Source organism: Hyperolius riggenbachi, chromosome 1 (genome assembly GCF_040937935.1).
Source record: "Hyperolius riggenbachi isolate aHypRig1 chromosome 1, aHypRig1.pri, whole genome shotgun sequence".
Lineage (NCBI taxonomy): Eukaryota > Metazoa > Chordata > Amphibia > Anura > Hyperoliidae > Hyperolius > Hyperolius riggenbachi.
The window spans coordinates 608,006,034-608,028,034 of NC_090646.1; the positions used below are offsets into that span (position 1 = coordinate 608,006,034).

Here is a 22,001-nt window from a genome sequence, read left to right on the forward strand (position 1 = left end):
AGTGAATTTTCCCATTTTCAAGCATCTCTGACTTTTCTGACCACCTGTCATGTTTCATGAGGGGCTAGAATTCCAGGATAGTATAAATACCCCCCAAATGACCCCATTTTGGAAAGAAGACATCCCAAAGTATTCACTGAGAGGCATAGTGAGTTCATAGAAGATATTATTTTTTTGTCACAAGTAAGCGGAAAATGACACTTTGTGAAAAAAAAAAAAAAAAAAAAAAAAAAAAAAAAAAGTTTCCATTTCTTCTAACTTGCGACAAAAAAAAATGAAATCTGCCACGGACTCACCATGCCCCTCTCTGAATACCTTGAAGTGTCTACTTTCCAAAATGGGGTCATTTGTGGGGTGTGTTTACTGTCCTGACATTTTGGGGGGTGCTAAATTGTAAGCACCCCTGTAAAGCCTAAAGGTGCTCATTGGACTTTGGACCCCTTAGTGCAGTTAGGCTGCAAAAAAGTGCCACACATGTGGTATTGCCGTACTCAGGAGAAGTAGTATAATGTGTTTTGGGGTGTATTTTTACACATACCCATGCTGGGTGGGAGAAATATCTCTGTAAATGACAATTTGTTAATTTTTTTTACACACAATTGTCCATTTACAGAGATCTTTCTCCCACTCAGCATGGGTATGTGTAAAAATACACCACAAAACACATTATACTACTTCTCCTGAGTACGGCGATACCACATGTGTGGCACTTTTTTGCACCCTAACTGCGCTAAAGGGCCCAAAGTCCAATGAGTACCTTTAGAATTTCACAGGTCATTTTGAGAAATTTCGTTTCAAGACTACTCTTCACGGTTTAGGGCCCCTAAAATGCCAGGGCAGTATAGGAACCCCACAAATGACCCCATTTTAGAAAGAAGACACCCCAAGGTATTCCGTTAGGAGTATGGTGAGTTCATAGAAGATTTTATTTTTTGTCAAAAGTTAGCGGAAAATGACACTTTGTGAAAAAACACAATTAAAATCAATTTCCGCTAACTTTTGACAAAAAAATAAAATCTTCTATGAACTCACCATACTCCTAACGGAATACCTTGGGGTGTCTTCTTTCTAAAATGGGGTCATTTGTGGGGTTCCTATACTGCCCTGGCATTTTAGGGGCCCTAAACCGTGAGGAGTAGTCTTGAAACAAAATTTCTCAAAATGACCTGTGAAATTCTAAAGGTACTCATTGGACTTTGGGCCCTTTAGCGCAGTTAGGGTGCAAAAAAGTGCCACACGTGGTATCGCCATACTCGGGAGAAGTAGTACAATGTGTTTTGGGGTGTATTTTTACACATACCCATGCTGGGTGGGAGAAATACCTCTGTAAATGGACAATTGTGTGTAAAAAAATCAAGATTGTCATTTACAGAGGTATTTCTCCCACCCAGCATGGGTATGTGTAAAAATACACCCCAAAACACATTATACTACTTCTCCCGAGTACGGCGATACCACGTGTGTGGCACTTTTTTGCACCCTAACTGCACTAAGGGGCCCAAAGTCCAATGAGTACCTTTAGGATTTCACAGGTCATTTTTGTTTCAAGACTACTCCTCACGGTTTAGGGCCCCTAAAATGCCAGGGCAGTATAGGAACCCCACTAATGACCCCATTTTAGAAAGAAGACACCCCAAGGTATTCCGTTAGGAGTATGGTGAGTTCATAGAAGTTTTTATTTTTTTGTCACAAGTTAGCGGAAATTGATTTTAATAGTTTTTTTTCACAAAGTGTCATTTTCCGCTAACTTGTGACAAAAAATAAAATCTTCTATGAACTCACCATACTCCGTACGGAATACCTTTGGGTGTCTTCTTTCTAGAATGGGGTCATTTGTGGGGTTCCTATACTGCCCTGGCATTTTAGGGGCCCTAAACCGTGAGGAGTAGTCTTGAAACCAAATGTCGCAAAATGACCTGTGAAATCCTAAAGGTACTCATTGGACTTTGGGCCCCTTAGCGTACTTAGGGTGTAAAAAAGTGCCACACATGTGGTACCGCCGTACTCAGGAGAAGTAGTATAATGCGTTTTGGGGTGTATTTTTACACATACCCATGCTAAGTGGGAGAAATATCTCTGTAAATGACAATTGTTTGATTTTTTTACACACAATTGTCCATTTACATAGAAATTTCTCCCACCCAGCATGGGTATGTGTAAAAATACACCCCAAAACACATTATACTACTTTTCCTGAGTACGGCGGTACCACATGTGTGACACTTTTTTGCAGCCTAGGTGCGCTAAGGGGCCCAACGTCCTATTCACAGGTCATTTTGAAGCATTTGTTTTCTAGACTACTCCTCGCGGTTTAGGGCCCCTAAAATGCCAGGGCAGTATAGGAACCCCACAAGTGACCCCATTTTAGAAAGAAGACACCCCAAGGTATTCCGTTAGGTGTATGGCGAGTTCATAGAAGAGTTTATTTTTTGTCACAAGTTAGTGAAAAATGACACTTTGTGAAAAAAAACCAATAAAAATTAATTTCCGCTAACTTTTGACAAAAAATAAAATCTTCTATGAACTCGTCATACACCTAACAGAATACCTTGGGGTGTCTTTTTTTCTAAAATGGGGTCACTTGTGGGGGTTCCTATACCGCCCTGGCATTTTACAGGCCCAAAACCGTGAGTAGTCTGGAAACCAAATGTCTCAAAATGACTGTTCAGGGGTATAAGCATCTGCAAATTTTGATGACAGGTGGTCTATGAGGGGGCGAATTTTGTGGAACCGGTCATAAGCAGGGTGGCCTTTTAGATGACAGGTTGTATTGGGCCTGATCTGATGGATAGGAGTGCTAGGGGGGTGACAGGAGGTGATTGATGGGTGTCTCAGGGGGTGGTTAGAGGGGAAAATAGATGCAATCAATGCACTGGGGAGGTGATCGGAAGGGGGTCTGAGGGGGATCTGAGGGATTGGCCGAGTGATCAGGAGCCCACACGGGGCAAATTGGGGCCTGATCTGATGGGTAGGTGTGCTAGGGGGTGACAGGAGGTGATTGATGGGTGTCTCAAGGTGTGATTAGAGGGGGGAATAGATGCAAGCAATGCACTGGCGAGGTGATCAGGGCTGGGGTCTGAGGGCATTCTGAGGGTGTGGGCGGGTGATTGAGTGCCCTAGGGGCAGATAGGGGTCTAATCTGATAGGTAGCAGTGACAGGGGGTGATTGATGGGTAATTAGTGGGTGTTTAGGGTAGAGAATAGATGTAAACACTGCGCTTGGGTGGTGATCTGATGTCGGATCTGCGGGCGATCTATTGGTGTGGGTGGGTGATCAGTTTGCCCGCAAGGGGCAGGTTAGGGGCTGATTGATGGGTGGCAGTGACAGCGGGTGATTGATGGGTGGCAGTGACAGGGGGTGATTGATGGGTGGCAGTGACAGGGGGTGATTGATAGGTGATTGACAGGTAATCAGTGGGTTATTACAGGGGAGAACAGATGTAAATATTGCACTGGCGAATTGATAAGGGGGGGGGTCTGAGGGCAATCTGAGCGTGTAGGCGGGCGATTGGGTGCCCGCAAGGGGCAGATTAGGGTCTGATCTGATGGGTAACAGTGACAGGTGGTGATAGGTGGTGATAGGGGGTGATTGATGGGTAATTAGTGGGTGTTTAGAGGAGAGAATAGATGTAAACAATGGATTTGGGAGGTGATCTGATGTCGGATCTGCGGGCGATCTATTGGTGTGGGTGGGTGATCAGATTGCCCGCAAGGGGCAGGTTAGGGGCTGATTGTTGGGTGGCAGTGACAGGGGGTGATTGATGGGTGATAGGTGATTGGCAGGTGATTGACAGGTGATCAGTGGGTTATTACAGGGAAGGACAGATGTAATTAATGCACTGGCGAATTGATAAGGGGGGGTCTGAGGGCAATCTGAGCGTGTGGGCGGGTGATTGGGTGCCCGCAAGGGGCAGATTAGGGTCTGATCTGATAGGTAACAGTGACAGGTGGTGATAGGGGGTGATTGATGGGTGATTGATGGGTAATTAGTGGGTGTTTAGAGAAGATAACAGATGTAAACAATACATTTGGGAGGTAATCTGACGGCGGGTTTGCGGGCGATCTAATGGTGTGGGTGGGTGATCAGATTGCCCGCAAGGGGCAGGTTAGGGGCTGATTGATGGGTGGCAGTGACAGGGGGTGACAGGGGGTGATTGATGGGTGATAGGTGATTGGCAGGTGATTGACAGGTGATCAGTGGGTTATTACAGGGAAGAACAGATGTAATTAATGCACTGGTGAATTGATAAGGGGGGGTCAGAGGGCAATCTGAGCGTGTGGGCGGGTGATTGGGTGCCCGCAAGGGGCAGACTAGGGTCTGATCTGATAGGTAAAAGTGACAGGTGGTGATAGGGGGTGATTGATGGGTGATTGATGGGTAATTAGTGGGTGTTTAGAGGAGAGAATAGATGTAAACAATGGATTTGGGAGGTGATCTGATGTCGGATCTGCGGGCGATCTATTGGTGTGGGGGGGTGATCAGATTGCCCGCAAGGGGCAGGTTAGGGGCTGGCTGATGGGTGGCAGTGACAGGGGGTGATTGACGGGTGATTGATGGGTGATTGACAGGTGATTGACAGGTGATCAGGGGGATAGATGCATACAGTAAACAGGGGGGGGGGGGTCTGGGGAGAATCTGAGGGGTGGGGGGTGATCAGGAGGGGGCAGGGAGCAGGGTGGGGGATAAAAAAAAAAATAGCGTTGACAGATAGTGACAGGGAGTGATTGATGGGTGATTAGGGGGGTGATTGGGTGCAAACAGGGGTCTGGGGGGTGGGCAGGGGGGGGTCTGATGGGTGCTGTGGGCGATCTGGGGCAGGGGGGGTAAAATCAGTGTGCTTGGTGCAGACTAGGGTGGCTCTCGGACACTGGGACCACCAGGGCAGGAGGCAGCCTGTATAATACACTTTGTAAACATTACAAAGTGTATTATACACTTTGTATGCGGCGATCGCGGGGTTAACATCCCGCCGGCGCTTCCGTATGGCCGGCGGGATGTTGCGGCGGGTGAGCGGCGCCAGGCGGAGGCGGAGGATCGCGTCACTGATGACGCGATCGCTCCGCCCATGCCCCTACAAGGACCGCCGCCAATTGTCAATACGGCGGTCCTTGCGGGGTGCACTTCCCGGCCGCCAATTGTCAATACGGCGGTCGGGAAGTGGTTAAGCCCATGGTGTCTGATAACACTTATATATTAAATATAATTCTGTGCCGCTAGACCCATCAGCCAGCATGGGGCACCATTTTGTTCAGTCGCAGTTATTTATTGAATGCATTGCTTATGTGAAGCCTAGAACATGCATTGTTGTAGGAAATCTCTCATATTCTACACTAATTGTTGTGATGTCTGCCAGCCACTGTAGAGCGGGAAAATGTGCGCCTTCACTAGCACTATGAATTAATCTACACCTTATATCTATGTAAGCTTGTATGGACTGGGCCTTCTTCCTGATGCTGTTTCTTCATAACACTGTATTGTTCTTTATCTACTTAGTATAAATTTGTGCTCCAAAACTGTGCTTTAGAGCCCTTTTCCACTGTTTCAGATCGGACACTATTTTCCATCGCTAAGCAAAGTGCACCCCGTGGTTATTGCTGTAATCACGGTGCACCGTTCTTACTAAGGCGAATACACATACATGGCAGATGAAATTCAATGTTGAAAAATGTAAAGTCATGCATTTTGATCGTACCAATGGTCTAGCACCATACAAAATAAATGAGATACAGTTGGGGACATCAAACTTGGAGAAGGACTTAGGAGTACTCATCGACAACAAGTTAAATAATCGTACTCAATGCCAAGCCGCTGCAGCTAATGCTAACAAAATTTTGGGATGCATTAAAAGGGAAATAAAAACTCGAGATGCTAGCATAATATTGCCCCTGTTTAACTCTCTAGTAAGGCCACATCTGGAATATGGAATTCAGTTCTGGGCACCACATTACAAAAAAGATATTGCAGCTTTGGAGCAGGTACAGAGATGAGCAACAAAATTGATACGTGGGATGGAAGGTCTCGCTTACCAAGAAAGGTTAGATAAACTGGGTTTATTTAGTCTAGAGAAGAGACGCCTTACAGGGGATCTAATTAACATGTATAAATACATCAGAGGGCAAAATAATAGCTTGGCGGATGAGCTTTTTGTCCCTAGGCCTTCTCAAAGGACTAGAGGACATGATCTGCGCATGAAGGAAAAACGTTTTAGCCATTTATTTAGGAAAGGGTTCTTTACAGTAAGAGTGATTAAGATGTGGAATGCATTGCCACAGGAAGTCGTTATGGCAAACTTGATACCTGCATTTAAAGGGGGCTTAGATGCTTTCCTTGCGTTGAAAGACATCCATGGCTACAATTACTAGGTTATGCCTAATGATGTTGATCCAGGGATTTTATCTGATTGCCATCTGGAGTCGGAAAGGAATTTTTCCCTTTTGGGGCTAATTGGACCATGCCTTGTAAGGGTTTTTTCGCCTTCCTCTGGATCAACAGGGATATGTGAGGGAGCAGGCTGGTGTTGTACTTTGTACTGGTTGAACTCGATGGACGTATGTCTTTTTTCAACCAAAATAACTATGCAACTATGAATGGGCGTAATGCAATTTGTACCTAAATGCAAACACTCTGCTTACTGCAGTTTTTGTGCATTTAAGTTTTAAGTTGTAGTCTGTAAAAGAGCATGAAAATCACCTAGTAAGCACGGTACTTTGCGATTTTTACCCATATGATTTTGCCCGTTGGTATTTTACCCATCCAGAAAATCACAAATGCACCAAGCATAACGACTATCGCTCCAAAAATCACGCCACAGCGCATGGGAAAATGCATGTGGTAATATCTGCAAATCAGAATCTCAGCGGGTTTGCAGTGGAAAATGGATCTTATTCCTAGTTCCTTTGATGGTCCAGGCAATGATTGTAAAATATTTATTTCTATAGTGCCATTGAATATTTTTGGTGCTATATAAATTAGTTTTACTAATAAAATAGTTTCATGAATGAGTTTTGTGTTTGATTTCAGATATCACCCTGGCCAGTCAGAATGGATATACTGCCCTGGTGACGCAATCTCCGCCGTGGCGTGTTCTGAGAAGAGCACAGGGAAGATCTTTGTGTATGACGGCCGAGGAGATGATAAGCCTATGCACGTGTTTGAGAAGATGCACTCCTCCCCTCTGACGGCAATCCGGCTGAACCCAGTGTACAAAGTGGTGGTGTCATCAGACAAGACTGGAATGATTGAGTACTGGACTGGACCTCCTCGCGGGTACAAATTCCCTAACAATATTAACTGGGAATACAAAACAGACACTGATCTGTACGAATTTGCCAAGTGCAAAACATGTTTGACTGGAATCAATTTTGACCAGGATGGTAAAAAGATGGCCACTATTGGAGCCGACCGGAAAGTGCGCATCTTTCGCTTTTTAACTGGGAAGCTGATGAGGGTCTTTGATGAATCTCTAAGTGTAAGTAAAAGTGACTTATTCTAGTTATTAGGGCATTTGTGAATAAACCACTTGCCATATTTTATATAAATATAATATTTGGGGGCATATTTTCAAATTATTTTTTGTAGTAAATTAGCACAAGAATTGCATTCTTAATATATAGTTACTAACATGCCTGTTCTTACAAAATCTGTCAGATGGATGACGTAGAGAAAGCTTGCATCCATTTTTAGCTGATGGTGTTACTTAACCAGTTAACGGCAACAGGACGTTTTACTATGCTGCTCGTTCCCACCGCCGCTCCACACGTGTGCGCACCGCTCCCGCCGCCGTTTCCGTCGGGATTCCGTGTTCATCGATTGGGGAAGAGGACCGAGCGGTCCTCTACCCAATCGCAATGGGCGAATGTAAAAGAAAAAGTGAACGCTTCCTTTAACGGGAGAGTGTTCACTAGTGCCATCTTGTGGCCAAAAAGTTAAATTGCACATGCATACATACACAATATTAATAAAATAACTTAAACTTCCAAAGCCCCCTTATCCCCCCCCCCCCCCCCCCCCCCAGAATTTTATTTTATTTTTTTGTAAAAAAAATCATTTTTTTCAAAAAAAAAAAATACATTAATAGTTGCCTTAGGGACTCAGCTTTTTTAATCTATATTTTATAAGGGAGAATTACTTTTACTTTACCATATAGGGGCTTGTAATTATGGGCCGGACAAAAAAACCAAACTGAAAAATGACACCTATATTTAAAAATAATATATTGTCGCCATACATTGTGATAGGGACATAATTTAAACAGTTTAAAGAGAACCAGAGACGAAGCACCCTCATGTATTTTACTACATTTATCAGTGTGAACATGACTGTAAACACTTACACTGCTTTTAGTTTCATTCTTCTCTGCTCAATCTGCCTGTTACAGCTGTGATAAGAATCCCAGACTGAGCATTCAGTCTAGGTTTGACCTGGAATCATTATAGCTGAGTCAGTCTTCTGTGAAGTCTTTTCAGGCCTGCCTCCTCCTAGCTCAGCTTTCCTGCTTTGCATACTCAGAGCTCTCATGACATTGGAGGGGATGCTCTGCTGAGAAAGAAGCTCTGAGTCTGAAACAGACAAGTGTGGCTGCTGTGTGATCTGTGTACACTGTGCAGTCATTTTCATTCCTATGAGAGACACTTCCTACAGGCAGCCACACAGCATACCAGAATAATAAAGTTGAAAGCACACAGATGTGCTTGTCTAGAGCCTAGACCGCACATCCAGAACAACTCATAACCCGGAAGCAGAAGGGATATGAGCTGGCGGCCATATTGGATTTTTCCTGGAGCAGTAATGGATAAAAATCACTCTAAAAGACAAACCAGGGCGGCGAAATTATCAGGTAGAGCATTTATTTTTTACAAGCTATCGATTGATATGTTTATTTTGTGTGAAACGTTCATCTCTGGTTCCCTTTAATAATCGGGACAACTGGCCGAGAAACAATGAATTTTTTTTCCATTATTTTCTTATTTTTCCCATTAAAACGCATTTGAAATAAAAAAAAAAAAAAAAAAAAAAAAAAAATTCTTAGCAAAATGTACTACCCACAGAAAAGCCTAATTTGGTTACGAAAAAAACAAGGTATAGATCATTTTCTTAGATAAGTAGTAATAAAGTTTATTAGGGAATAAAAGGGAGGAGCACTGACAGGTGAAAATTGCTCTGGTCCGTTAGGGTAAAAACCACTTGGGGGTGAACGTGTTAAAGGAAACATCCGAGAATCGTTTTAAAAACAAAATAAGATCTACTTACCTGGGGCTTCCTCGAGCCTATGCGTCCCTGGCCACAGCTCCGCTCCAAGCTGGTCTCCCGATGTCACCTCCATAGCACATGCACAATGGCTGCCGACCTGCGTGGGTTGGCGGCTGCTATGGAGGGGACTCCATGAGGCCGGCTCGGATCGCAGTAAGGGACACATAGGCTTTCAGGGGCTCGAGGAAGCCCTAGGTAAGTGTCTGATTATTCTTTATTTAATTTTATTTTCCTGGATGTTTCCTTTTAAAGGACAACTGAAGTGAGAGGACTATAAGGATGGTGTTTTATCGCAGCGGTCATGCAAATCCCCATGCATGGCACGGCTTGAGGGATTCAGATGAGAACTCGCATCAGAACAAGTGTCGACAAGCCTCTCAGTAATGCACGCTAGCACAAGTGGAAACTGGTGTAAGGAAACCTATGCTGGAAGTAGTATTGCACTTGTCCAAACAGAATGAGTTTTTCTTTTCTTTTTTTGCTAACAGGAAACCTCAGACAAGATACAGAAAATGAGATCTACTTACCCAGGGTTTCATCCAGCCCCTGGCAGCCGATATGTCCCTCGCCGCTGCTCCGGGGTCCCCTCCGTTGGAGATGCCGGTCGGCATCACCTGTGCAAGCGCCACTTCCGATCATTCTTATGTGGTCTGGAGTGTTCTGCGCAGGTGCAGAACTAGTGTCCTGCACAGTACACTCTAAACCACGTCAGCTCGACCACGAACAGCTCTCGTGCAGACGTAGAAGGTGCTGACCTGGTGAAGCCGGAATCTCCAACGGAGGGCACCCCGAAACAGCGGCGAGGGACATATCTGGGCTGGAGAAAGCCCCTGGTAAGTAGATCTCATTTTCTGTATATTGCCTGGTGTTTCCTTTTAAAGAGGAAAATAGCACAGTATAAAATTGCTATTTTTTTTTTTTTTTTTTTATAAGCAATATTTATAGATTTTATTTAGTCAGGGTTTGCCCATTGTAAAATCCTTTCCCTCCCTTATTTACATTATGAAATGTATCGCTGGTGGTGACCTCCTCAGTCCTGCCGGGTGATCTGTACGGAATGTTCATTACTGAGAGTTCTATGCACAGAGGGGGATATTGCTTGCTTGGCAGTTGGAAAAAGCCGTTATTTCCGACAATGCACCGAGGTTCACAGATGGCCCACTAACAGGACCTTGTGGGAAAGGAGGTATCATTTACTAATTGGAATGAAGCTAAATCCTTGGTTAAAGTTCCTCTTTAAAGTAGACCTGCTACAAAAAGGCTAAGCATTGCATAGAACATTCTCACTACATACTAATCAAGCACTTATTCTAAAACCAGACAGTGCCCAGATATTTGTATGCGAGATATTTTTTCCTTATGTGTTATCTGAAAATGACTAAGCAGTCAGCTTCTGCTTCCAGTAGCTGATACTTACCTAAGTAGAGGGAAGGCTGTGGATAGTATAAAGCCTTCCTGTTCCTCTGTACAGTTCAGCCTTGCAGCGTCCTCCCCGGGTGTAGCTATTCCACTGAATAGCTGTTCGGATACTGCTCTGGCAATCATCAGAACTATTCACCTCCCTGAGTAATTCCATGGACAAGTGCATCCGTTCTGCGCATGCGTGAGTTCAGACTTGTGCATGTGCAGTACGGATGTGCTCGTCCTCTGATGGAACTACTTGGGGAAGTGAATGGCTCCAAAGGTTTCCCGAGGAGCTCTGAACAGCTATTTGACAGAGCAGGTAAGGTGGCTACTGAGTGACGATGACAATCCAGAAGAATTATTGGGAAGGCTCTATATTATCCGGAACCTTCTCTCTACTTGGGTAAGTATCAAACATGAAGTGAGTTTTCTCACTTCAGGTTTACTTTAAACATCATTTTTTTTTCGACCGCGCACTAGCGATAAACAAGAGGTGGCTGCAGTATAAGTGACGTTTATTATTTAGTATTTTTATAGCACTGATATCTTCCGCAGTGCTGCACAGAGTATATATTGTCTTATCGCTTGCCTGTCCCTCAGAGGGGCTCCCAATCAGATCCCTACCACAGTCATTTCTATATATGTATCATGTAGCATATGTGTCATAGTGTAGTGCCAATTTAGGCCTCTTTCACAGTGGGACGTTGCGTTTGATTCGACGTTTAAGTCGCACAACGTGCCTGTAACGCAGCGCATGTAGGTTATAACATTGGACGTTATTTTGTACTACGTTGTGTCTCTTGGTGCGCCGTTTTCGTCGCATACTGATGGAACGAATACGGCGCATGCGTTACATTTAAAAAAACAAAACAAACATTACTGAGCATTATGTGCAACACACAACGCAGCAAATGTATTGCTAAACGCACTGCATGCAGCACTTTCTAAATATTGCTACACGTTACACACAACGCAACTTGTGCACTGTGAATGTCGCACAGACTTTGCATTGCTGTGCGTTGGAACATTTTCTAACGTGCGACTTTAACGTCGCACTGTGAAAGAGGCCTTAAAGAGAGACTGAAGCGAGAATAAATCTCGCTTCAGACCTCAGAGTTAGCAGGGGCACGTGTGCCCCTGCTAAAACGCCGCTATAGCGCGGCTTAACGGGGGTCCCTTCACCCCCAAATCCCCCTCCGTAATGCCGGGGATCTCTTCCTGGTTGGGGCAGGGCTAACCGCCGCAGCCCTGCCCCACGCGCGTCTGTTAGCGCGTATCTCCGCCTCTCCCCCGCCCCTCTTAGTCTTCCTTCACTGAGAGGGGCGGGGGAGAGGCGGCGATGCGCCGCTGACAGACGCGACTGGAGGCAGGGCTGCAGCCGTTAGCCCTGCATCCAGGAGCGACCAAATGCACGACCAAGTCGTGCTGGGGTGGGTTTGGGGGTGAAGGGACCCCCTTTGTGCGGCGCGATAGCGGCGGTTTAGCAGGGGCACACATGCCCCTGCTAACTTTGAGCTCTGAAGCGAGATTTATTCTCGCTTCAGAGTCTCTTTAAGGGGAAGCTAACTTATCTGTATGTTTTTGGGATGTGGGAGGAAACCAGAGTGCTCGGAAGAAACCCACACAGACACAAGGAGAACATACAAAATCCATGCAGATGTTGCTCTGATTTGAACCGGGAACCCAGCACTGCAGGGTAAGAGCGCTATCCACTACTCACCATGCTGCCCTACGTGTGACACCATAGGCCCTGCTTCCTATTACACTGTTTTTTGTACTAGGATAGAACAGTAGGCATACTAGCTGATGAGCACAAATGGCTGCACAAAGATGGGGAGCTGCTAAAGCTTTTGTAATAGGGTCACTTGGGGAAAAAAACAGGAAAAATGAATTTCATGTCCAAAAGATATTTGTTTCCCCTTAAAGGAGTCATCAGGCAAAAAAACAAAAAGGAGTTTCACTTACCTGGGGCTTCTACCAGCCCCATGCAGCCATCCTGCGCCCTCGTAGTCACTCACTGCTGCTCTGGTCCCCCTCCGTCAGCTAGTTTCGTTTTTGCCGACCTCAGGGTGGCGGGCCGCATTGCGTACATTTTTACGCATTCCCGCTGGTGCAGGAACCTTAACGCATGCATTTTTACGCGTGAGTGGTTCCATGTATAAATTCTTACGCGTTGAATCGCTAACGCGTAAAAATGTATGTTAATGTTCCTGCACCAGCGGGAATGCGTAAAAAATGTACGCAATGCAACCCGCCACCCTGAGGTCGGCAAAAACGAAACTAGCTGGTGGCGGCGGACTGGAGCAGCAGTGAGGGGTGACGAGGGCACAGGATGGCTGCATGGGGCTGGTAGAAGCCCCAGGTAAGTGAAACTCCTTTTTTGTTTTTTTGCCTGATGACTCCTTTTTAAGGGCAAGCCAGGTCATTCTTGTTACAGATAATTCTGAGAATGAGGCCCTGTGCCTCAGCGATGGTGTAACTGTTCACAAGCTGTGGATCTCTGTTCACAGTAAAAGATGCCATAGATGTAGTGGTTTCCATTAGTGTTGCACATATGGTCCCGATACGATCTTGCCAATACCTAATATGAGTAGTTCCAGTGTTATTTGTACATGGAGCTATACACTAGTAAGAGCTGGAGGTCAGCGGCCGTCTTTTCATGTTGGGCTATACAGCCTGTTTGACAGCTGCTCAGTAGTGACAATTTGTAGTCTTGTGATGATTACCCTCTTATTCCTGCCAGATGGCAGCCTGTTTCTAGTATGGAAGTGATTTTCATTGCCGCTAACCAGTTCAACCTGTGTCTTGCCACGTATCCTCTATGACCTGGATATTTCACTGCTTGGCCTATGATGGTTTCCTGCAACTACGAAGCAGCTTAAAGGACAACTGAATTAAGAGTGATATGGAGGCTGCCATATTTATTTCCTTTTAAGCAATACCAGTTGCCTGGCAGCCCTGCTGATCCTCTGCCTCTAATACTTTTAGCCATAACCCTGAACAAGCATACAGCAGATCAAATGTTTCTGACATTGTCGTCAGATCTGACAAGATTAGCTGCATGCTTGTTTCTGGTGTTATTCAGACACTACTGCAGCCAAATAGATCAGCAGGGCGGCCAGACAACTGGTATTGTTTAAAGGGAATAAATATGGCAGCCTCTCCATAATCTTCTCATGTCAGTTGTCCTTTAATAACCTACTTGTGTATTGGGGCTTGCAGCTCTTTTGCATCTCCAGGGGTATAGACTGTACATGGATACGATTAGCTTTTCCTTGTTGCGGACGTCTTGGGGTTTGGAGCTGTTTCGGCCACACTTTGGAATCTCTGGAGATTCCAAAAGCGCCAAGTTAATGGAGGTGATTCCACAGGAGCGATGGTGATTTCCTCAAATCGCAATCGCGGATCCCGCAGCATTTTTAGATCAATTGCGCTCCACTACAAACTATAGCATCGCTGCAAAATCACTTTTCAATCGCTTGTACATATCGCAGTAGTAGTGCATATTGCTAGCATCTTATTAAAAAGCTTTTTTTAAATAACCTGAAATTGCTCCGGAACATGCTGCTAAGATCGCTGCAAAAAGCAAATTGTAAAACTCTATTGCTTAGTGATCTCCAGCCCAAAAGGTGGTCATCCACTTGGTGGCCGATCGACCATCAGATTTGATAACCATTATAGAATCTGAGGAAAATCGGTGCTGCCAAAAGCATGCCCGACTGATAATTTGACCAATTTCGAGCGAAATAGGTTGCATGTACTGATCGACGTGCGATAATCATTAACGCTACAGAAACCCACGACTGCTGTCCTCCCGATGCCGTTAAGGCTTGTCAAATCCCATTTTACTGATACTAAGATTAATAGGCCTCTTTCACACAGACAGCTGAACCGCATCATTGCGGCACAGTTCAGCCTCTGATCCGGGGAATGAGTGCCTTGCGGCCTTCCAAATCTCTAAACAAGAAATTAAGTTGAGGTTATAGGAACAGAACGGTGCTATTTGCTATTTCAAACCCACTTATGTTGCTAGTGATGAGTGACCATGGTGCAATGTGAATAATGGCATGATTTTCATTTACGGGGAAACACTGGTCAACAGAGGTGGAGAGTTCTATCAGAACTTGTGACTCCTGAGAGTTTGCAAACCTCAAATGAGATTGCTCCAGAGGGACGCCAAGTGCATCTATAAAACAGATTCTGTATGGCCAGGAGTTTTGTTGTAGTTTTTTTTTTTAACAAGCAAACTTTATTGAAAACTTTGGAGAATACAATCCATAGTCAGTATTGCAAGTTAGGAATGATGCATATATTAGGGGATTGCAAACAAATGTGAAAGTGGACCTGAACTCTTTCACCGGACAGAAGAAATGCACCCTGTATGTATTTAGAGAGATTTTAGCCTGTCTAATTCCCCCTCATCTGTGACTAATCACAAATTGTGATTTGATCCCTTATATTTCTGCTTCCGTGAAAGCAGGAAGTAGAAACAGTGCAGATTTATTGTAGGATTTGTATCAGCTGTAACAAATAAATGCTTTTCTGTAAAGGTTGTTTTGCTGTTGTGTATCTTTATTCATTGCTTCTTTATACACAATATTGCTTTTACTGCTTCTGCACACATGATGTTGGCAGATGTTTTGTGTGCGTCTGAATAAAGAAATAACTAAATGTATAGAGTCAGTTTAACTCTGTAGAGGCAATAGGGAAGTAGGGAGACATAAGTAGATAGATAAATACTTGCTCTACTTACATGACATCTGTACTGCACTGTCTACATTTTGATTTTAGTGATTCTTCTGTAGTAAAACAAGAGAAAATACTTCTTAGGATTTTCCGTTTTGACTTTGTCTATGTTAAAGCCAATCCTGACATCATTTCCTCCCTTACTCTGTTTGTGTATCATTGCCCGCCCTCCTCCCAGTCTTCAGACACTCCCACCCAGCTCTGCAGTAGAAAGTGGCCAATATTTCTCATGCTGAGACAATGCAATCGGAGAGGAACAGAGGTGTGGGAGGGAAAAACGGGAGGGAAAGCTGCTTCAGCCAAATCAGGTTGCATTAGTTATGTCTGAGGGGAAAGTAAAGAAGAAAAAAAAAAGTAAGCCCAGCATGCCCTGAAACTTCCTTTGGGTGGCAGATGTACCAAATAAGAGCCAGGGAAACTAAGGAGTGATGTTTTATGGAGAAGAAAAGTAACTTTTGGATTGCCTGGTTGGCCTCTTTATTACTTGTTTTCCAGATAAAAACAAAGAATTGATTTTTGATTTTATGCCCGACAGTTACACTTTAAGACAGATTACTCAATCAAAGACCAGCTTAGACTACAGCTTGTTATTATTATGCAGGAATACTGTTGGAATAGCACAGGGTAACTACTTGTATAATACATAATAGGGGTGGACCTTAACCCAAAACAGAAGCAGATTGTTTAGTAATCACCTATGATTGTCTGTTTGCCCTGACAGATGTTTACAGAGTTGCAGCAGATGAGGCAGCAGCTGCCGGATATGGAGTTTGGGAGACGTATGGCAGTGGAACGGGAGCTGGAGAAAGTGGATGCTATTAAATTAAAAAACATCATCTTTGATGAAACTGGCCACTTTGTGTTGTATGGGACAATGCTCGGCATTAAGGTGATCAACGTAGAAACCAACAGGTAAGTAGATATGTTCAAATTAAACTTAAATTTTCAGGCACTGCACTGAAGAAGTCATTTCTATTGGCAGAATAGATTACCGTATATACTCGAATATAAGCAGAGTTTTTGGGACAAACAAAATGTGTCCCAAAAGTGGGGGTCTCGGCTTATATTCGAGTCACTAATGCCGGGTTCCCCCCAAATGTACTGTGTGTTATGCGCCCATCCATTTTTATAGTGTGCTCCCGTCATATGTCCTGCAGTATATGTACCGTAATTGCATTTCCCTGAGTGGGAGTGTCCCCGCAGTGTTGCACAGAGGATCGTCACTTACTGCTTCCACGCTGCCATCATATGTGCCGCGGTATATGTCGTCACATTTCCCTGATTGTCCCCTCCGAGTGTCCCTGCACTGTTGCACAGTGGATCGTTACTTTCTGCTAACACGCTGCCATCATATACCCAGCGCCGCGGTATATGTAGTTACATTTCCCTGATTGTCCCCGCCATGGTGCAGAGCGGATCATTCACTCTGCTTCACACTGCCTGGAGACATCTTTAGCTTGTCTCATCAGTCTCCTCTCTATTAGTGTCCGGTTCATGAACGATTCCTTTATTTGAGCCGGTTCTTTCCTGTGCGTCACATTACTGCAGGACGTCATAGAGAGGAGACCGACGAGAAAGGCTAAAGATGGCTCCAGGCAGCGTGAAGCAGAGTGAATGATCCGCTCTGCACAATGGCGGGGACAATCGGGGAAATGTAACTACATATACCGTGGCACTGGGTATATGATGGCAGCGTGTAAGCAGTAAGTGACGATCCACTGTGCAACAGTGCAGGGACACTCGGCGGGGACAATCAGGGAAATGTAGCTACAGTACATATGCCGTGGCGCTGGGTATATAATGGCAGCGTGGAAGCGGTAAGTGACGATCCACTGTGCAACAGTGCAGGGACAATCAGGGAAATGCAACTACATATACTGCAGGACATATGATGGGAGCACACTCGGATAACAAAAAGTTTGGGAGGAGGGGGAAGTAAATACATATACTGCTTTGGTAGGGGGCAGATGCCAGGGAACAGGGAAAAAGAGGTCTGCACACATTTTGGTATAGTGGGGGCACATTTTATTAGCAGATGTCAGGAAGGGGGGCCATGGGCATACTAACTGTGTGTGTGGTGAGGGGGGGCTTATACTCGAGTCAATAATGGTTTTCAGCTTTCTGGGGTAAAAGTTGGGGGGTCGGCTTATACTCGAGTATATACGGTACCACTGATAAATGAATTATATCATTTTTTTTTCTTTTTAATTGAAATTGATATAAGCATTATTATTGATTTATAAAGCGCCAACATATTGCATGGCGCTGTACAAAGTAAGAAACGAACAAGGGGTACAAGATACATACAAATGGTATACACCAATATATTTATAATACAGGTCTGGGACAAAATACAGAATCGGTACAAAATACAAAATTGGTAATTACACTGTCAAGAGTGATGCTACATACACCATTGAAAGATAAATGAAAGATATCAGACCAATTTTACCCCCTTCCATGTAGTATGAGAGCCATACCTACACAGTCTATTCTATGGAGCTGAACTCCACATCAGACAGAAATCTTTGCAAGATGCTGCACACACAGATGCTGTACACATTCAAAAGATCAGTATCTGCAAAAGATCAGTTCCTGCAAAAGATTCATTCCTGCAAAATGCATTCATGGTCTATATCTGCAGATCCTCATACACAGCTTGTTTAACAGACATTCATCTGCAGATCAGATCCACCAGGATGGATTTTCAGATATGCAGATGAAGTCTGTTAAACAAGGTGTGTATGATGATCTGCAGATATCATAGACTATGAATGCATTTTGCAGGAACAGATCTTTTGCAGATAATGATCTTTTGAATGTCTACAGCATCTTTGTGTGCAGCATCTTGCAAAGATTTTTATCTGATGGGGAGTTCAGCTCAATAGAATAGACTGTGTAGGTATGGCTCTCATACTACATGGAAGGGGGTAACATTGGTCTGATATCTTTCATTTATCTTTCAAGTGTGTACACACCATTACATCAAGAAGCTTTGAATCTGGATGATACCATTTATTGGCTTAGAGATAAATAAAAAGTAAGTTTTCGGCTAAAAATAAGCCTTCATCAGACTTGGTTCCTGCATATGCTGACAAGATTTTAAAAAACATAGCTTACATACGTTGGACATACAGAGGAGAAACTTTCTTTTGCAAACCTAAATAAATGTAATTAGATGCCTTAATAGATACGTCAGGAGAATTTCACAGGCATGCTAGCTAGCTAACTAGATAAGATATAGATCACCAGTTCGAAGACTTTCGGATGGTGGGGAGACATCGTAAATCCAGAGTTTAGACGTGAGTGGGCTGACTACATGCACCATTAGTTCTAAGCTAAAGAGAATTGTGACATTTTAAAACAAACCCATCTTCCCAGCTCATGGCATAAAATGAAAAGTGGCAGTAAACACCATCTTACCAGCATATGAAATAAAACATTGTGGCATTTAAAACCCATCGTACTAGCAGAATACTTTAAGAGTCCTTGTTTAAACCTTCTACAGTTTTGAACAAATGGTAACATTTAGCTTCTTGTGTTAGCCTCTCTTTATACAATTTGAAGCCACCCATTAATACAGTGACGAGAAAATCACTTAGAGAATCTGTACTGTGAAAATCTTACATAAATAAAAGTACCAGCCTGTTTGTAGTCTTCAATGAAATCAGAACAAGGGGGGGGGGGGGGGGGGTATATGGTGTGGCACTTCCCACAGAATTGCTATGTGAGCTGGAGGGTATACACAGGTAAATCCCCTTTGCAGACCTGCTATATCCACAGTTTGTACCAAAAACTGCCTTCAGGCGTGTGCTCCGCACCATATAATGAAAACTGACAATTGTATATAGAAACAAGAAAAAGCAAAATGTCCGTGCACCTTCCGTCTTGAAAAACAATTTGTATTGGTAAAAATGGTGGCAATTCACATTTGCAGTACAAACTTATCTTGATATATTCAGTCAATCATACTTGTGGAACAACCGCTGGGTGTAGCTTACGTGTCCCTCGGTGTGAGGCAGGCTGTGCAGTCGGGAGGTGGGTGTCAGGCACTAGGTGGGAGAGCGACGGCCGTTTCGCGTCTGAATGACGCTTAGTCACGCTGCTAGTAGTGGTACACAGCGTGACCAAGCGTCATTCAGACGCGAAACGGCCGTCGCTCTCCCACCTAGTGCCTGACACCCACCTCCCGACTGCACAGCCTGCCTCACACCGAGGGACACGTAAGCTACACCCAGCGGTTGTTCCACAAGTATGATTGACTGAATATATCAAGATAAGTTTGTACTGCAAATGTGAATTGCCACCATTTTTACCAATACAAATTGTTTTTCAAGACAGAAGGTGCACGGACATTTTGCTTTTTCTTGTTTCTATATATGTTTGTAGTCTTCTCCTAGCCCCCTCTGTGACATTTTTGCTGCTCCTGCTGCTTTCCTGGTGATAAAATCAATGTTTCATTCATTGTTTTTATAAACAATGAAGATGGCGCCATACAGGAAATACATCATCAGAGCAGGTGCCTTTGCAGAGGCTCCTCTCAAACATGACTTCACTGCTGTAATATTTCTCCCACTTGTTGCCTTGGCTGCTTGTCTGGGCTTTGAACTGATCTTTCTGCACTCACAGCTGTTCACAAGGTCACAGACAGGCTGGCTGTGAGCAGAGACCTTGTCTGACTCATACACACAGCACACACACACAGCCTGCAGGGGGCGTGGGGGAGGTGTGCATAACTTCTCCCTATCACAGCACATTCCTCTCTGGGCTGACAAGGCTCGACAAAGGAAAGATTAGATATAATACAGAGACAGTGCAACTAGAAAAGGCTGCAGTAAGCCAGACCACATTAGAACAGGTATAGGAACTTCTAGGATAGAATAAATAAGGCTAATATTTTGTTACAGAGTCTCTTTAAACTGTGTCCACGTAAACAAATGTGTGGGTTTTGGAGATTTATTTATTTTTTTATTATCCTTTTTCCTGCTGTTAATAGTGAACCTGTAATGTTTCATGCGATCACGTAGAGGTTGTTGTTTCTTCCACATAAATTCCTTTGGGGCATTTTGCACACATGATCTTGTACTTTGTATTTCCTGTTGTGTTCCTGGTATTAGTATCCTGGCTGTGGAATGGATGTGTTTACAGGTCTCACACCTTTTCCCTCGGCAGGTGAATGTTCCATTCTGATCTGGCCTATTCAAGGCACTCCTTACAATCATTTGTTTAAGATTGGGTGGCTGTCTGTATGCCAGGAGGGAAGGTTCAGGGAATATCTTTCTCAGTCTCTGATCCTTGTGTAAAACAGGATGAAGTTCTTTTGCAATATTTCTTAATATTTCCAGGTATGGGTTGTAGATGGACACTGCTCTCTTCCTGGTTCTGCTTGTACTCCAGAGTCTTAGGGATGTTGTTAGCTTTCTTGATTTGGGTCTTGGCCATTATAGGATTGGCTCCCTGTTTAATGAAATTCTTTTTCAAGAGTAACAGGAGGAATAAAATGTATAATGAATTCCAAGACACAAAAGGGGCAGAGAGCCCTGCCCTTGCCAGCTTACAATCTAAAGGAATGGGGGAAATAGAAGGTGGGTTGTATACAATAAACATACCTAGAGGCAGTGTGTTTTAGGATATCTAATAGGCCTTATGCTAGGCATACACCTAGCAAATTATGTGCCGGATCGAGCCACTGGCTCCATGCCGGCACATCCCCGCTCGTCCGCGCGGATAGATCCCCCCGCTCGTCCGAGCGGGGAATCTATCCGGCAGGTCATCGGACCTGTCGGATATTATCAATCGAGCCATCAGCGACTCGATTGATAAGAAAGCAAAATGCCGTGTATGCCCAGCATAAGATCAAATGAGAAGTGGCCTAAGGTAGAGTGTATGCTTGTCGGGGAAAAGTGAGTTTTGAGAGAGCGTTTAAAGGTTTATGCTGGATGCACATAACCGCGTCTGTTCCTCTTCTCGTTCTCCCTGGTTCTAGTAGTCACCCCTTGAAAAATTAGACTTTTGGAGCGGGTCAAATTTACAGATAGGAAAAGGCAGGCTTGCTACAATCTTCCCTTCTATCTCCCTCCCAATCCCTCATTTTCACCCCATTTGCACCCCTATGGGCCAGGGAAGAGGAAGGAATCGGAGGGTGAAGAGAACAGGCAATGCACAGAAGTGTGTGGATCCAGCATGGACATACCTCTGTGCTTACCTTACCTTAGCCAGTTTTGCCTCGGTTCCGGTATCCTTCAAAGTAACTACACACACATAGATTGCCACCCAGTGTGGCAAACAGATTGATCGAGCCGTGTATGCCCTTAGAATTTTCTGTTAGATTTTCTGTAGACTGGTCAATCACTCTGATGCATTGTCTTCTGGTCCTCTCCTGCTGAGTGGAACAAATTGCTAGGCAGATGGATGGTTAGATAATTTCCAACATCTGGCAGGTAAATCTAAAGCCCCCAATACACCATACAATTCCACACACGATCAAATTTGATTGGATCAATTAAATCCAACATGTCCGATTGGGATTTGATTGGTAGCGTGGTCGAATTTGCAAAGTTATCAATGCAAAATCGACCACACTACCGATCAAATCCCGGTC

At 44.2% G+C, this 22,001-nt stretch overlaps 1 protein-coding gene across 1 annotated transcript in view; it reads left to right on the top strand.

Moving 5' to 3' along the window:
* PPWD1 (peptidylprolyl isomerase domain and WD repeat containing 1) overlaps positions 1-22,001 on the top strand; it is a 51,513-nt gene that overhangs the window by 14,683 nt on the left and 14,829 nt on the right. Inside the window, exons 5-6 of the mRNA XM_068249840.1 lie at positions 7,022-7,469; positions 16,122-16,312. Of these exons, the coding sequence (XP_068105941.1) occupies positions 7,022-7,469; positions 16,122-16,312 (639 nt within the window). The remainder of the gene's footprint in view (positions 1-7,021; positions 7,470-16,121; positions 16,313-22,001) is intronic.